The sequence below is a fragment of the Fulmarus glacialis genome, unplaced genomic scaffold, assembly GCF_000690835.1.
Source record: "Fulmarus glacialis isolate BGI_N327 unplaced genomic scaffold, ASM69083v1 scaffold11365, whole genome shotgun sequence".
In the NCBI taxonomy this organism is placed as follows: Eukaryota; Metazoa; Chordata; class Aves; order Procellariiformes; family Procellariidae; genus Fulmarus; species Fulmarus glacialis.
The window spans coordinates 539-3,278 of NW_009211176.1; the positions used below are offsets into that span (position 1 = coordinate 539).

Consider the following 2,740-nt stretch of genomic DNA (forward strand, 5'->3'; position numbering starts at 1 on the left):
AGGGTACAACTGGGTGGTTCTCAGTCCCTGCTCATAGGCAGGTCCTCGTGGGCATGGCCATGGGATATTGGGTGGTCCCTTCTCATGGCCATGGGACACTTAGCTGGTCCCCTCTCATGGCTGTGTCCCTGTTGTTACGGTCATGGGACATTTGGGTGGTCCCTTCTTATGATCGTGTCTCTGTAGGCATGGCCAGAGGCTGGTTGGGTGGTCCCTTCTCATGGCCATGTCCCCATTGAGGTGGTCTGGCTACGGGATGGTTGGGTGGTCCCCAGCCCCTGTTCATTTCCAGGTCCCCATTGGCATGGTCATGAGATGGTTGGGTGGTTCCTTCTCATGGCCATGTCCCCATCGGGCTGGCCGTGGGATAGTGGGGTGTTCCCGGTCCCCTCTGATGTCCCCGGTCCCCTCTGACGTCCCTGGTCCCCTCTGATGTCCCCGTCTCTGCGCAGGCGAGTTCATCCGGGCGCTGTACGAGTCGGAGGAGAACTGCGAGGTTGACCCCATGAAGTGCTCGGCCTCCACCTTGGCTGACCACCAGGCCAACCTCCGCATGTGCTGCGAGCTCGCCCTCTGCAAGGTGGTCAACTCGCACTGGTGAGTCCTCAGGGCTGGGGACATCCCCTGGCGTCCCCACCGCGGGTCCCTGACCGTGTCCCCCCCCCACCCCACAGCGTGTTCCCACGGGAGCTGAAGGAGGTCTTCGCCTCGTGGCGGCTGCGATGCGCCGAGCGGGTCCGCTAGGACATCGCCGACCGGTTGATCAGCGCCTCGCTCTTCCTGCGGTTCCTCTGCCCCGCCGTGATGTCCCCCAGCCTCTTCGGCCTCATGCAGGAGTACCCCGACGAGCAGACCGCCCGCACCCTCACCCTCATCGCCAAGGTCATCCAGAACTTGGCCAACTTCACCAAGTGAGCGCCCAGTATGGAGGAGGGAGGGGAGGTGGTGGTGGATGATGGTGGTTGGATGGAGGGATGGTGGGGGATGTAGGTGGGCGGGGAGGAGAGTGGAGGGATGGTGGAGGGAAGGTGGATCTGTAGGTCTATGGGCGGATGGAGCTTGGATGGATGGGTAGCTTCATGGGTGGATGGAGGGTAGTTGGACGGGTGAGTTGACGGATGGACAGAAGATGGATGGATGAGTTGATGGGCAGAAGATGGATAGATGGACAGAAGATGGATGGATGGACAGAAGATGGATGGATGAGTGGATGGATGGACAGAAGATGGAAGGGTGGACAGAAAATGGATGGATGAGTTGACGGGCAGAAGATGGATAGATGGACAGAAGATGGATGGATGAGTTGGTGGATGATGGGTGGAAGATGGATGAATGAGTTGACATGGATGAGTTGGAAGGGTTATGGACAGATGGAGATAAGATGGATGGGTGTAAGATGGACAGATGAGTTGATGGACGAGGGACAGAAGATGGAAGAATGACTTGATGGATGGACAGAAGATGGATGGATGAGTTGGGCAGAAGATGGATAGATGGACAGAAGGGCGATGGATGAGTTGGTGGATAATGGGTGGAAGATGGATGAATGAGTTGACATGGGTGAGTTGGAAGGAAGATGGGCTGATGGAGATAAGATGGATGGGTGAGCTGATAGATGATGGGTGTAAGATGGACAGATGAGTTCATGGATGAGGGACAGAAGATGGATGGATGAGATGATGGATGGACAGAAGAGATAGAAAATGGATGGATGAGCTGGTGGACAGGTGGAAGATGGATAGATGGACAGAAGATGGGTGGATGAGCGTATGGATGGGCAGAAGATAGAAAATGGATGGATGAATTGGTGGATGGACGGATGAGTTGATGGGTAGATGAGTATAGAAGATGAACAGATGAACAGAAGATGGATGAGTTGATGGATGGTGAGTGGAAGATGAGCGAGTTGATGGGTGGGTGAGGTGGTGGATGGAGAGAAGATGGATGAACACAAGATGGCCAGATGGATGGAAGGTGGGGGGATGAGTTGACGGGTGTAAGATGGATGAGTTGGATGGATGAGTTGGGCAGAAGGATGGATGGATGGAAGGAAGATGGATGGATGGAAGGAAGGAAGATGGGTGGATGAGTTGGTGGACGGATGGATGGAGAACAAACGGATGGCAGGGCTGGATGAAGGCCAGATGTGGCTTTATGAAGGGACACCTGGAAGCTTGAGGAACAGAAGGTTCAAAGGGTGGCAGATGAGGCCGGGGAGGGACAACAGCCAGTCGGGGGGCCAGTGGGGACCCCGCTGAGCGCCCGCCCTCAGGTTTGGCAGCAAGGAGGAGTACATGGCCTTCATGAACGAGTTCCTGGAGCTGGAGTGGACCAGCATGCAGCAGTTCCTCTACGAGATCTCCAACCTGGACACCCTCACCAACAGCACCAGCTTCGAGGGCTACATTGACCTGGGTCGAGAGCTCTCCACCCTCCACGCCCTCCTCTGGGAGGTCATGTCCCAGCTCAGCAAGGTACCCTGGTCACCTGGGACCCCCGTGGTAGGGGAGGTCACCTGGACACCTGGGTCCTCTCCTGGGTGGTGGGCAGAGGCCTGGATGCCTAGGTTCTCCCTGGGGGAGGTTTTGGCATCCTGGACATCTGGGTGGCCCTGGAGAGGCATTTTGGGGTCCCATCCACCCATGCCCACCACGGGAGGTCATTGGGGTCCCATCCACCCATGTCCCACCACGGGAGGTCATTGGGGTCCCATACACCCAGGCCCCCCCACAGGAGGCCA

General features: G+C 57.1%; 1 protein-coding gene across 1 annotated transcript in view; it reads left to right on the plus strand.

Annotated features, from left to right (window-relative positions):
* LOC104076535 (ras/Rap GTPase-activating protein SynGAP-like) overlaps positions 1-2,434 on the plus strand; it is a 2,756-nt gene extending 322 nt beyond the window's left edge. The window contains exons 2-4 of the mRNA XM_009577435.1: positions 453-597; positions 675-911; positions 2,273-2,434. Coding sequence (XP_009575730.1) covers positions 453-597; positions 675-744 — 215 coding nt within the window. The 3' untranslated portion in view covers positions 745-911; positions 2,273-2,434. The remainder of the gene's footprint in view (positions 1-452; positions 598-674; positions 912-2,272) is intronic.
* Positions 2,435-2,740: the final 306 nt, after the last annotated feature.